The sequence below is a fragment of the Ascaphus truei genome, chromosome 2, assembly GCF_040206685.1.
Source record: "Ascaphus truei isolate aAscTru1 chromosome 2, aAscTru1.hap1, whole genome shotgun sequence".
In the NCBI taxonomy this organism is placed as follows: Eukaryota; Metazoa; Chordata; class Amphibia; order Anura; family Ascaphidae; genus Ascaphus; species Ascaphus truei.
Window position 1 is genome coordinate 318,864,998 of NC_134484.1, and position 13,432 is coordinate 318,878,429.

At 43.0% G+C, this 13,432-nt stretch overlaps 1 protein-coding gene and 1 long non-coding RNA gene across 5 annotated transcripts in view; one reads left to right on the forward strand and one right to left on the reverse strand.

Moving 5' to 3' along the window:
- Nucleotides 1-13,432, forward strand: part of ITGA9 (integrin subunit alpha 9) — a 505,378-nt gene that overhangs the window by 351,269 nt on the left and 140,677 nt on the right. For both annotated transcript variants that reach the window (XM_075586544.1, XM_075586545.1), the window contains exon 19: nt 7,904-7,990. In XM_075586544.1, the coding sequence (XP_075442659.1) occupies nt 7,904-7,990 (87 nt within the window). The remainder of the gene's footprint in view (nt 1-7,903; nt 7,991-13,432) is intronic.
- LOC142487350 (uncharacterized) overlaps nt 1-13,432 on the reverse strand; it is a 176,006-nt gene that overhangs the window by 15,417 nt on the left and 147,157 nt on the right. The window lies entirely within an intron of this gene.

A 13,432-nucleotide genomic window follows, 5' to 3' on the forward strand; every position in this document is an offset into this window, starting at 1 on the left:
CGAGCGGGATTTCACAGTGGATACAACACAATGGACCACATCCAAGTCGTACAAGAAGTGCGTTCCCAAAGTAATGAATATAATCTACCACTCAGTTTGGGGTTCATAAATTACGAAAAAGCATTTGATTCTGTCTCACCTCAGTGGTCCTAGATGCATTAAGAAGACAAAATGTTCAAGAAGTGTACATTGAAATTATAAAGAATATTTATGTGAATGCCAGATCAACCATTAGATTACATGAAGATACAAATAAGATAAGGATCAGCAAGGTAGGGAGGCGCCATGTAAGCAAAACTTTTCATTGCAACACTTGAAGAATTGTTCAAAACATTAAGGAAGAAAAAGAAATCAATATAAACACTGAATATTTGAGTCACCTACGATTTGCAGATGACATTGTTGTTTTTGCCACATGTCCAGAGACTGGCAGCAAGAAATTGGAGAACTAGCTGAAGCAAGTAAGGATTTGGGCCTCCAAATGAACCTAAGCAAGACCAAAGTGATGTTCAACAAATGTGTCAAGTCTGCAAAGATTGAAATAAATGAAATAGAACTACAAGAATTACAAGACTATGGGACCTATTCTAGTAGCTTCCCATAACTTTGCTGCCATCTTGAACGGTGTGGCATGTTCCCACTGAACGGTTTGTCATTTGTGTTATCACGGTATTCAGAAAGAATCTGAAAGCATTTCCACAAGTCACACACCGTGAGGTAGGAAAATGCCAATCCTGCTCGGGATAGCAGTGATGGTATATCAGCCTATCTCAAAGTTCTCCCCCGTGCGATCTGGCCGCAGTCTGTAAGATCTGCACGGTGAGAGCTGCACTTCTCCCTGCATAGCTCCCACAGGCGATCGCACTGCTTTTATTTACATTTTAATAACCGTGTATGTAGCAGGGGGTCTCCGGAGCTGAACCGCATTGATTGCAGCATCGGGCACCCCCTGCTTCCCGAGTTACAGGCCCCGCGTTACGGGGTGCCGTTATCTCCTGTGCGTTTAAATTTCCCAGTCACGTGACGCGGGAGATTTAAGCATTGCATGGGGATGCCGGCAACCCATACCTGTAACTCAAGAAGCTGGGGGTCCCGGGGCTGAAATCAATGCGGTTCAGCTCTGGAGATCCCCTGCTAAAATAGTGTTATTAAAATGTAAATTAAAAACAGCTTCATTACCTCAGCGGCTAGCCGCTAAGGCACTGAAGGGGTTAAACCTGAGTTCCTGGTTTGTTGGGGGTAAAGGGGGTAGATGAAAGGGGTAGTTTCCCAAGGGTGGGTAGTTAGGCCTGCCGGGAAGGTTGTGGTAGGAGTTAACCCCTTCACTACCATAGTGGTGGTAACCACTATGGTAATGAAGGGATTAATCACTCCCACTACCCACCTGAGAGGCCTATCCACCCATGCAGCCTTGGGGCAACTACCCCCTTCACCCAATTCCTCTTCCCCCAAGAAACATTAAAAAATACAACAACCCTACTGCCCACCTCCTCTACCCCCAACAACGCTCCCAACATACTGTATATAGTACAATAATGGGCAAAATGACTATTATCCAGATATGGATAATAGCTCATTTGCCCATTACAAATAAAACCTTATCCAGCCAGCATAAAGTAAATTAAAGTTCTACTTATCCCTGCCAGGATGAAGGCCATCCTCATCACCAACCTCTGCATCCATGTCCTCCGTGGGCAGCAACAGTACAATCAAAAAACAAACTAATGGCCACTAACCCCTTAATCACCTTTAGCGGTTAGTAATTGCTATCGTAATTAATGGGGTTAACACCCCCTTCCTCGCTAACCACACGGGAGGCGTAAACACACTCTCTAGGACAACTACCCCCACCCCTGCTACCCATTGATTGGCACAGTGTTAAACCATGGACATGAATAAATGGGCAACCTAAAAAAAAGTCACAAAATACAATACATAACAATTAAATAAAAACAAGCATTTGTCAAAAAATACATTGCTTGTCACTGTTTATCTATAGCCCGAAAGGGGCATACATAAACAAATTGGCAGTCAATGGGCAACCATTACTGTAATGCAGGCCTGCACAACTCCAGTCCTCGAGGGCCGCAAACAGGCCAGGTTTTCAGGATATCCCTACTTCAGCACAGCTGGCTCAATTAGTGGCTCAGTCATACTGCTCAGTCATATGTTTTATTGAGAGTAGAGGGGGTGCCCATTCATTGCTATTGTGGTTATCTTTGCTCCCATTGAAGGCAATAAATGGGTGTATTGACTAGTATTGGGTTTTAATGTTTATTGGGGGTAGTGGGGGTGGGATAAGGTGGTATTTGGCCCATAGTGGGTGTTTATGTCTACCGGGTAAGTAGCAGGAGGGGGTTAACCCCTTCATTACATTAGCGGTAGTAACCGATAAGGTAATGAAGGGGATAACTCCTCCCGGTAGGCATAAACACCCACCACGTGCCAAATACCACCTTCACCCACCCCCGCTACATCCAATACACAGGGCACTAGTGTTTAACCCCCTCATTACCTTAGTGGTTAGCCACTAAGGTAATAAAGCTTCTTGTAAATGTATTTCTATTACATAGGATGGAAGCCGGGGGGTTTCTGGAACTGATATTAATGCATATCAGCTCCGGAGACTCCCGGCTTCAATCCGATGCAAAAAAAAAATACATTTTTGGAACAAACAAGACAATATTTCAAGGGAACTTTCCACTCTGCCTCAAGAAGGCCTGTGTAGTTTTTGACCTGTGTATTCTGCCTGTGCTCACTTATGGATGCGAAACTTGAACCTTAAATGCAAAGATAATTCAGAAGCTTCAGACAACGCAAAAGAAGTATGGAGGATGTATGCTGGGTATTACCTGAAGAGACAGGAAATATAATGAATGGTTTCAAAATCAAAACAAAAGTCTGTGAACATCATCACAAGCGTGAAGAAATGAACATGGTAGATGTCAGGATATATTACAAAGAAAAATTACCATCCTTGGACAAGGATGGTACTTGACTGGATTCCAGGAGAGTTTAAAAGAGCAAGACAAAGACTGAAAGTAAGTGAGGATGAAATCAGAAAATGTGTTGGAGCAACGTGGAAAAGAGAGGGTTGCAACCACAGTACCAGTAAGATTATTGGGGAGGTCTTCATCCAGCAGTGCATTGATAAAGGCTGATGATGATTGTGATGAAACATGTAGCAGGACGGTTATAATAAAGATTAACGGGGTTACCCCAGAAACGTTGCGTGATCTTGCTATTAAATGCAACTAATACTTGCATTACTTGTGTTGGTTACAAGATTGTATAGTGTACAGAGGAGAGCTGTGAATTTATTAATTAAGTGTCTGGGAGGTTAAAATTGATTTCTCCCCAGAACCCACTGCAGGGGTCGGCAACCTGTGTCTCCCGAGCCGCATGCAACTCTTTCCGCTCCTACTTGTGGCTCTCTGCAGGTTGCCGACCCCCAGCAGCAGCTGCCTCTTTCCCTTACTATCCTGGCGGTGGCTGCAGGGGGACCCGGTTGGCGCTGGTCAGGCCACTTGTTGCCACCGGGCCCGATGTCTCCACAGCTGTTCTCATGCCTCTCTCCTGTACTGTCCCACGTCTCATGCCGGTGCACACTGGAAGTACAACTTCCGGTGCGAGCCGACGTCACAGAGCCAATGCGTGGGACAGTACAGGAGAGAGGCAGGCAAGCAACTGGGGAGACATCGGGCGTGACGGCAACAAGAGGCTCAACAAGCGACGGCCAGGCTCCCCCCCTCCAGCCACTAACAGGCCAATGAGGGAGAGAGGCCTGATGTACGTGTGTATGTGTGTGTATGTGTGTGTGTATTGGGGGGGGGGTGCAGTGTGTTTGTGTTTTTTGGGGGGTAGTATGTGTGTGTGTGTGTACATATTGGGGGAGGTAGGGGGTGTGTGTGTGTATTTGGGGGGTAGTGTGTGTGTGTGTATTTGGGGGAGTAGTGTGTGTATTGGGGGGGTCGTGTAGGTCTTTTTTTGGGGGGTAGTGTATGTATTTACGTATGTATGTATGTACTGTATTGTGTATTTTTAAATGACACTGTTTTGCACGGAAAAACAATGAAAAATAAATAAATAAAGGGACTTATTATTGTGAGATGCCTTTTATTCCCCCACATATTTTATCATATATTAATGCTTGTACTGTACACTATATGCCTATTAGTGTGTGTACAATATATATATTTGTTTGTGGGGGTGTAATATTCATGCATGTGTTGCGGCTCTCTGAATATTTTGGAGAAAGTTATTTTTTTATAAAAGGGCTCTTCTTCCTTGGGTGGCTGCAGACCACTGGCCCAGTGCAATGTAAAAGATTCTATCGTAACAGAAGCAAGAGAAACATAAAAAAAGCAGTACAGTACATGCTCAGGCCAAAATGCTAATATTGTATGAGTTAAACTCATATAGACTTCTGGAGGGAATTGCTGCTTTAATAAACCTTAGCTGTGCACATTCAGATTATTTTTATGGCACTGGGCTAATTTACTCTGTAATCCCAGAGTATTTTTTAAACAAACCATTCATTTACAACTCACCTCTTTGGCCCATACATATTCCACCTAAATCAAGTTATGTAAAGAACAGTTTGGAAGGCAGTCAATTACTAGAAAATAAACAATTACTAAACAAAGAATAAAATATACAACAACCTCAAATTGTTTTGCATTGGTGTTCCTTACATAAACAACTAAGGAAATATTATACTTGTCTTGGATTTCTGTTATCCCAAGAGAATGTACATCATTGTTCTGTAAAGCATCTACTGCAGATAAAATGCTGTGCTAATGGCTTCAGTGTCATTTAGGGCCAGAATGAACTAGGGGCAGTGATATGTGTAATATGCTGAATCCGGTGATTGATCTCTACGCAATTAGAGACAATTATATGCTTGCTTAATGCAGCATCCTCCCTGCCCCTTCCAGAAGCATATACTGTATGAGTTTAACTCATATACTTTTAGTATCTTGCCCCCCTGAGCATGAAACCAAAGCAGAAACTGTAGGCAAGAGCTTTCCACAAACAATCTTAAAACAAAAGAGAAAAAAAAAACATATTCCTGTAGAAATGTTAAAAGTGTAAAAAGTAAAAATAAATACATTTACATTGTTATTTAAAGAGGCAATCCAAGCTGTCAATTGTTTGGGCAATTTTGTTTAACATAGGTATGAAGCAGGATTTTTTTTAAGTTGAACCTCATTAATTTAAGCTCTGGGGACCCCTGCTCCCAGAGATACAGAACTCCATGGGGGGTGCCTGTTGCTGCTCTGCTCAGCTAGCAGGGTTCACGTTATGACGGAGTTTCAAAGCTCCCGCGTCTGGCAAGCCAATAGGAAGCTGTGACATCTTCAGGTTCAGCTTTGTATTGGACCGCGGGAGCTGTAAACTTTGCAGGGGTCCCTCGGAGCTTAAATAAATGGGGGTTAGCTCCAGCGAGCCCCTGCTTCATTTCTATGTTAAAAAACAGTAATTAAAAAAAAAAAAGCATGAATTGCTCCTTTAAATCACCAATTGCAACTTAAACCAAAGAACATACAGTATAACAGCCATGAGTTCGTTTTAATCTATTGTGGAACTGGACCTTTAATAGATGTTGAAATAATGTGTCTTTTATTTATCGAAATACAGGAAAGAGCATCAATCAGCCGAAATCACTCTGGCCTCGGTAATGATTGCCTAAATAATAGCCCTTCGTATGCCAGATGAGAGACTAAGACCTTTTGACTAGTTGTTATCTACTTCCTCCCAGGAGGCTGTCTTTCCCCCTTCATGTTAAGAGATTAAAGGCACTGTACTGTAAATCATACACACCCTCACATTACAAGGCTGCTCTTCATAAAAGGTCTTATCATTCCCTTTTGTGCCTGAGCTAAACTACAGTAGTTGACTGTACAATAATGAACAGTGTTACATTCAGGAAACTCCAGTGGGCCACACATCTTTACCATATTCTAAAAACCTTGCTGCTTGCAAGGCAACCTTGCTCTCTTCCTTCCTTCTCTTATAGCGAATAACAATTGTTGACCATCACCTTGTGTCCTTGGGTAACCATATCGGGTTACAGCTCACCATTTGATATTTTAACTTAAACCCAAGTGGTTGCAACCGAACCAAACGCTGATCAACTTTAGTCTCATGTGTGTTACGATCTAAACGTAAGCATTAGAACCAACTAGCAAAGGATGTGCAGCTATATGGAAATACACAATAATTTGCTATACAGAATCAGTGAGGATTTTTTAACCTGTATCTCTAGTGCTGCTCGCAAAGGAGTTCTTTCCAAGATCATCTATGTTAAGAACTGCTGTGTACTTTATTTGATGTAGCAAGCCTTAGTGTTTCCTCAGATACCTCAACACACGCAGGCATGCCTATGAATATCACAGAGTTTCCATAAGATTTCATTGTAATGTTGCCACAAAATACTGCAGTATGCCTGGGCATACCTCAAAAAGGGAGCAGTTAAGGTGTAAACATCTGTAAATGTTTATTTGTTAGTTTATTTAGGTTGTTTAGAGGAAGGGACATCTTCTATGTACCTATGCATCAAGCTACAAAAACAACTAAGCATTAATAGGGAAATTTAGAACACTTATCAACTGTATGTGTACTGTACCTGTATACTAGCCTAATTTAAAAACATAGAAGCTATACTGCTCCTACATAAGTGCAGATTTGTTGTAGGCTGTGATACTTTTTAATGGACCATCAAAGTCCATTCAGAGCAACAGTAAGCGGAATGTTGTCATAACAATGTTCAAACACATGCAGAATAAGGCCTCGGTCCCGCTGCGCTCGTTGGCGCGGGCGGCAATGTAGCGAGTTCCCCACCAGCAGGGGAATCCTCGCGAGCCGGTCCCGGTCCCCACTGGCTGCACAGCTGACTACACGCTGTAGCGCGTCAGCCGCTGGAGACACCAGAGAATGGTGTTTCCTAGCGTTGACGCGTGACGTGTGTGGCTGTGAGCCAATGGGGAGGGGAGGCTTCGGGAGGAGGAGAGGCTTCGGGGAGCGGGGAGGAGTGTGGAGTGACAGCAGGTGAGTGCCTTTCTCTGTGTGTGTGTCTGAGTGCGTGCCTGTCTGTGTGTGTATGTGTCTGAGTGCGTGAGTGCCTGTCTGTGTGTGTGTGTGCCCGAGTGCCTGCCTCTGTCTGTGTGTGTGTGTGTGTATGAGTGCGTGAGTGCCTGCCTGTGTGTGCGCGCGTGTGTGTGTATGAGTGCGTGAGTGCCTGCCTGTGTGTGTGTGCGCGTGTATGAATGAGTGCCTGCGTGTGTGTGTTTAAACTTACCTTCCAGCTCCAGCCCGAGTCCGTGGAGGGAGGGGGGGGGGAGAGTAGCGGGTCCCTCCGCTCAAGCCACGCCCCCCCTCCCTGTCAAACCGTCCACCTCCCGCCCACCTCCCGATCAAACCTCCCACCTCCCGCCCACCTCCCGCTCCGGCTCCCGCTCCCTACAGACCGCAGATCGCGGTCTCTGTATCTCAGCGCACCGCCTGTCAGCAGCGCAGGTGCGCTGACTCTGGGAGCGGGGCCTTAGCCTCATGTTTTGTACTGAAAATGCTGGAACCAACACAGCTCTTACTAATGTAGCTTTTTACTGGACTACGGAAGTCCCTTTGACATGACAGTGGTGGTCTTGCTCTATGGTCTACCATAGCATAAATTGCCAATTTAAGTTTGCACTTTGTGCTCATTTGCATGTTATTACCCAGAATTCCTGGCTACAGTGGAAGCATTGTCTGCTAAGCGATAGAGGGGAAAGACCTGGTTGCAGATCTGTCTGCGACATGTAAATGAACCACAAGTGATATTTTTATTTACTGTATAAAGTTTCGAACAAACACATTTTTTTTCTGGTCTACTTTAAATAAATCCATCATTCTTATCTTTTAGGAAGAGCTGGGCATTTCCTGTGAGTTGCTGGAAGCTGACTTCCTCAAGTGCAGTGTAGGATTTCCGTTCATGAAATCCAAATCTAAGGTAAGAGGCTTTGCAACAAATGATAAGCTCAAGTGGAAAAAGGCCCGGGTCCCCACTGGTTGGGGCTTTGTTTAAAGCATCATTATAAGGGATTTTGTCATAGAACAGACACACAGAAGAATCGCTAGATAGTCCGTCTCCCGTGTGCCAATGAATACAACCATTTTTTTTGTGTTGTGTAGACACATTTTTTGTGTTGTGTCTTTTCACTAAGATAAAATTGACACTTGGGATGGAGTTAGAGGTGTAGTTTGGATGTTTTCTGTGGCTCACATGTGTACTGTATATGATATGCAATATTAAACAACAATTGCAAGTAGATGCAAACATTTCTTATTAGTACATCCATACAGTTGTGTGAAAAAGAAAGTACACCCTCTTTGAATTCTATGGTTTTACATATCAGGACATAATAACAATCATCTTTTCCTTAGCAGGTCTAAAAATTAGGTAAATACAACCTCAGATGAACAAAAACACATGACATATTACACTGTATCATGATTTATTTAACAAAAATAAATATAATATGATTCAATAGCTTGTAGAACCACCTTTAGCAGCAATAACTTGAAGTAATCGTTTTCTGTATGACTTTATCAGTCTCTCACATCGTTGTGGAGGAATTTTGGCCCACTCTTCTTTACAACGTTGCTTCAGTTCATTGAGGTTTGCGGGCATTTGCTTATACACAGCTCTCTTAAGGTCCCGCCACAGCATTTCAATAGGGTTGAGGTCTGGACTTCGACTGGGCCATTGCAACACCTTGATTCTTTTATTTTTCAGCCATTCTGTTGTAGATTTGCTGGTGTGCTTGGGATCATTGTCCTGTTGCATGACCCAATATCGGCCAAGCTTTAGCTGTCAGACAGATGGCCTCACATTTGACTCTAGAATACTTTGGTATACAGAGGAGTTCATGCTCGACTCAATGACTGCAAGGTTCCCAGGTCCTGTAGCTGCAAAACAAGCCCAAATCAGCCCCCTCCACCACGTGCTTGACAGTTGGTATGAGGTGTTTGTGCTGATATGCTGTGTATGGTTTTGCCTAATGTGGCACTGTGCATTATGGCCAAACGTCTCCACTTTGGTCTCGTCTGTCCAAAAGACATTGTTCCAGATGTCTTGTGGTTTGTTCAGATGCAACTTTGCAAACCTAAGCCGTGCTGCCATGTTCTTTTTAGAGAGAAGAGGCTTTCTCCTCGCAACCCTTCCAAACAAACCATACTTGTTCAGTCTTTTTTCTAATTGTACTGTCATAAACTTTAACATTTAACATGCTAACTGAGGCCTGTAGAGTCTGAGATGTAACTCTTGGGTTTTTTGCAATTTCTCTGAGCATTGCATGGTCTGACCTTGGGGTGAATTTGCTGGGACGTCCACTCGAGGGAAGATTGGCAACTGTCTTGAATGTTTTCCACTTTTGAATAATCTTTCTTACTGTAGAATGATGGACTTTAAATTGTTTGGAAATGGCCTTATAACCCTTCCCAGATTGATGGGCAGCAACAATTGCTTCTCTAAGATCATTGCTGATTTCTTTCCTCCTTGGCATTGTGTTAACACACACCTGAATACTCGAGACCAGCAAGCTGCTGAAACTTCGGCTTTTATAGAGGTGGTCACACTTGCTGATGATCAATTAATCAAGGGCATTTGATTAGCAGCACCTGTCTGCTACTTAGCATCTTAATTCCTATGGAAGCAGTAAGGGTGTACTTAGTTTTTTACACATAGCTTCTCCATTTTGGCTTTATTTTTGTTAAGTAAATCATGACACAGTGTAATATGTCACGTGTTTTTGTTCATCTGAGGTTGTATTTACCTAATTTTTAGACCTGCTAAGGAACAGATGGTTGTTATTATGTCCTGATATGTAAAACCATAGAATTCAAAGAGGGTGTACTTTATTTTTCACACAACTGTATGTATGATCATACAGTAGTCGTTCAGTTGACGGTCCATCAGTCAACAATTTACTGTGTGTAATTGATGAATTCTGCATTTGATTAATGGTAAGAGGATAGTAGCAAGAGGAAATTATATATATATATATATATATATATATATATATTAAATTATATATATATATTAAAAAGTACATGAATTATGAAGATATATCTAAATATATATATCTTCATAATTCATGTACTTTTTAAATGGGTTCCTCTACCACTTGCAATGATATTTATGCACAAATAATATAACATGACATGCTCCATACAGAAAACATGCAAAGAATGTAAGACAATTCCAACATATGTAGCTAATGAGTTCAGGTAAGTAAATTAATTCACACACGCACAATACCGGGAAGCTCAGAACCCAACACCCACCACATATATACTGTATATATTTGTGTCAATAGGAGTGCTATTGGGTGTGACCAAAAATACTGTATACAACAAAAAACAAAAAGCCCCAATGCAACATCCAAAGTATATAGTTAAATACGTATCTGTTTATCCTCTCATAAGTTTATTAATTGTCAACTGGTAACAGTTGTTCGGCGGTTAGTGACCCCTCATCCCTATTTTATAGCTCACCCTTCCCACTTTTTAAGTAACAAGTTTTTTCATGCACCTGTGGAAAAATTGTTTATTAAGACATTTCTCCCTCCATTATAGAGGTAGATGAGAAGTTTCATGGTTAATGTTAGGACCTGCACAGTGGTTATGCTGTGACGTGGCTGCTGGCTTATAATGCTTTGGCCAAAGAGTTTAATTAATTGACCCATACAGATAAATATTTAAGTAAATTAATTCTTAGCGCACTATTTAATTTCATTTTGAAAAGACAAGTTTTTATACCAGGGATGGAAACCTAAAATTTCCCCCAGGCTCGTAATGACTCACTTGTTAACAATCACCGCTGTGACCGATAACAGACTTCCCCAGTCACATCAAAGTCAAATCTGATGTGCTGGGACAGGCAGCAGAGTTGATTTATAGGTCAAGTCACCGACACTCAGTTAGGTGAGGCAGTGGAGGGGGGGGGGGGGGAAGGTAGGTGTTAGAGAGCAGGATGTAGAGGTTGACAGAGGGCTATGGGTGGAGCTAGTCAGAGCCTTCCAGAACTCTCCTCGCCCCTGCTCTCAATGCACACTGTGGCAGGAGGAGAGAAGAAGAGTGTCTGTAGGAGAGTGTGTGAGAATGAGGGAGTGTTTGTGTTTGTGTGTGTAAGTGAGAGAGTGGGACAGTCTGTGTGTGTATGTGTGTGTGTGTGTATGTCAGTGTGTCAGTCTGTGTGTGTGTCACTCCCACACCTAACACACTGGCTCCTAATTTTTTTTATCTGGCTTCTAGGTATTTTATATTAAATTCATCTTCTTTCACTGAAAAATATTCTTACAATTAATCACAACAGATGGAAAATTGGGTTTCACTTAGATTGTAAGCTCTTCGGGGCAAGGATTCCTTTTCCTAATGTTACTTTTATGTCTGAAGCTCTTATTCCCATTATGTGTTAAATTATTATGTCATGTGTATTACTGCTGTGAAGCGCAATGTACATGGATGGTGCTACACTGTATAAATAAAGATACATACATACATTATAATACTCATGAGAAGGAGGAGGCTGCATTATCTGTGGAAATCATTACAGTATGTAGCCAAGCTTCCTATGGGGTTGAAGAAAAGGCATCCCAACCTTCTATGCTTAATTTTTCTGATTTCTTTTTGAAAGGAGAATTAGTGGATGGTTGTACGTCAATAATGCAAAAATCAATTTTGCCATAAAATTGTCTCTCTATTCATTAAAGTGCAACAGCAGCCACTATTGATCATGATTGTCCGTTAAAGCAAATTGTCATTAATAATGGTGAATGGCTTGCGATGTTAGAGAAACATTTGATCCAGCTTCAATTTATCACGCTCTTTTTTTTTTTTTTTTTTCACTTTTTACCTCTCATGAATCAGTTTTTGGGGGGAACTGGTTAATGGAAGAGTTAACATTAGACACACATTATAATGGATCCCATTGTATTTGTCTGAGGCCAAAATACTTGCCAAATAGCAGCAGATATTTCATAGACCCTGAAATCACAGATTATAGTTTGAACATATTAGTATGTACTGTATAGTTTTTGTCATGGTGATATTAGGCTTATTACAATGTCTCACAATAAAATCCTGTAACAGCTAAAAAAAAAATAAGGTTCTAATACCCCTGGCTAACATCTGTACATAACTATAAAGTAAGATTACCAACAGTTACAGGAATACATCATGTTCATTATGGCAGTTTTATTACTAGTTGAGAACCATGCAGGATCGGTATTTATTATTTAAATGTGTATTATACTGTAGTTGTGGTAGGGTGGCTAGTGCACAGAAAATGCAAAAGAATAGAGCGATCTGATTGGTACCCATTAGTTGTTTATTATTATTTGTTATACCATATTATAAGGCAACATATTACGTAGCACATCACCAGGGCCGCCAACAGGGTGGGTCTGCCGCGGGTTGGAGTCCCGAGTCCGGTGAGTCAGGGGGCCTGTGCGGCCGTGCCCATTTCATTAAAAAAGTGTCATTAAAAAAATGCCGGCGATGCGCATGCGCAGTGCAGAGGTCTCGGCGCGAATGCGCAGGGCAAGTAGGGTGTCTGGCCTGCTGCCTATGGGCCCGCTCCCAACTTGGGAAGGGGGGAAGCACCGTGGCAAGCCCATGCCCACCAATCCAGCTCTCCCCGCGCCCACCAAACCAGCTCCCCCCGCGCCAGCCTCCCAGCAGCTGCGGAGACCAGTGGCAGGGGGGGGGAAATACTCAGGCGGGAATTAGCACACCAGTCTCGTCTCCCCCTCAGCCTATCTCCTGCGCCCCCACAGCCCACCTCCTGCACCCCCCAGGCCTCCGAGCCTACCTCCCGCCCCTTGCAGCAGCCACGGGGATCGGGAGCATGGGGGGGAAGCTAGGCAAAAACAATGGACGAAGCGTCTAGTGGGCAGGGAAGCAGGAAGCAGCACCCACCACCGCGGTCAAGGTCAGTCACCCACCCAGGCAGTCACTCAATGACAGTCACCCACCCAGGCTGTCACTCAGGCAGTCAAGACAGTCAGTAAGTCAAACCCACCCAGGCAGTCAGTCACCGACCCAGCCAGTTTGTCACCCATACTTAACCCCTCCCCCCCCAGGCCCATACTGAATCCCCCCAAGGCCTTTTGTTACATTGGATGTAGCATTGGGTATCTTTGTCTTTTGTGGAAAATATTAAAATTAACCGATTGCATTATGTTTTTTTTCCCGTATTTTAATTAAAAGAGAACACTTAAATCCAAGGGGTGACTGATGCCACAATTTGGCTGTAATTTGAAGGAAGTGAGTTCTCCTTTGAAGGGTGCCCTGGAGAGAGACGAGACGGGCGGACTAGACGTAGGGTTCCCCTGGGCAGAAATAGTATGGCAGAGGCAGTACAGCACAAATCGAGGTGATGAGGCAGCAC